Source organism: Echinops telfairi, unplaced genomic scaffold (genome assembly GCF_000313985.2).
Source record: "Echinops telfairi isolate 266 unplaced genomic scaffold, ASM31398v2 ScPeMD7_15;HRSCAF=58, whole genome shotgun sequence".
Taxonomy (NCBI): Eukaryota; Metazoa; Chordata; class Mammalia; order Afrosoricida; family Tenrecidae; genus Echinops; species Echinops telfairi.
Window position 1 is genome coordinate 11,627,372 of NW_022103912.1, and position 1,142 is coordinate 11,628,513.

A 1,142-nucleotide genomic window follows, 5' to 3' on the forward strand; every position below is an offset into this window, starting at 1 on the left:
CAACGTTGAGGATAGCACTGAGCCTGGCATGGGCAACGTTGAGGATAGCACTGAGCCTGGCATGGACAATGTTGACGATAGCACTGAACCTGGCATGGTCAACATTGAGGATAGCATTGAACCTGGCACGGTCAACGTTGAGGATAGCACTGAACCGGGCACGGTTTCTTTCTGTTGTACATCGGGTTGCTATGAGTTGGAACCAACTCAAGGGCACCTAACAATAACAACGAAATTGCCTTCAAAGAAATAATTAGGGAATGGTGAAAAGCCAAATTGGAAGAAGTGACTGCAAAAGAGGCTATAAATCGAAGGCATTTAGAGAAAGGAAGGCTAAGGTAGTAAAGTCTACAGTAAGAACTGACTCTGGGAGAAATGAAGAGGCACGGAGAGCCCTGCATACCTTAGGGACCTGTCGTCAACAGCTCACTTCCTCTAAGAATCCCTGAAAGATTGGCATCCGCACCAATCCATAGCCAAGTTTTTAGAGGAGCTACTGCGGAAAGGAAAACATTGGTTAAATAACTTGTCTAAGGTCTCCTAGCTGCTAGTTGGTGATGGCAAACTCAGACCACGAGCTTCCTTGATCTCAAAGGTGCTGTTTGTTCCATGCCAGTGATTGTGTCAAGAGTCAGAATCAAGGCTCTGGGTAGATTTTAAAGGCTAGGAAGAATTTGTGCAGGCAGCATATTTTGAAGGTCCATGCCATTGTCTTTGATGAGGTTTCTTTGAATGCTATTAAATTTGCCTATTAAAGTTGTCAAATACAGTATGTCGACTAAATGGTGCCTTTTCTTTTTTCCCCCCTCATCTTCCTCGCCTTTAGAATAATGAAGAAGGTTGTAGGAAACAGATCTGGTTGCCCAACTGTAGGGGACAGAATTGTGGAGCTCATTTACATTGATATTGTGGGACTTGCACAATTCAAGAAAACTCTTGGGCCATCCTGGGTTCATTACCAGTAAGTAATTCATACTGTTCTTCATCGTTTTATTGTCCCCCAGCTCTGACCCCATGGATTACCTGCTTGCAGATAGAAAATTCTCTTCAAATACTGCCCTTTGAGCTCTGTGGAATATGGATTTCATTTCCAATTGAAATTCAGATTCTTCACAGTGACTTTTTACCTTCAAGGGCTATTC

At 43.3% G+C, this 1,142-nt stretch overlaps 1 protein-coding gene across 1 annotated transcript in view; it reads left to right on the forward strand.

Annotated features, from left to right (window-relative positions):
- Nucleotides 1-1,142, forward strand: part of MGAT5 (alpha-1,6-mannosylglycoprotein 6-beta-N-acetylglucosaminyltransferase) — a 416,629-nt gene that overhangs the window by 262,596 nt on the left and 152,891 nt on the right. The window contains exon 8 of the mRNA XM_045287418.1: nucleotides 827-961. Within this exon, the coding sequence (XP_045143353.1) occupies nucleotides 827-961 (135 nt within the window). The remainder of the gene's footprint in view (nucleotides 1-826; nucleotides 962-1,142) is intronic.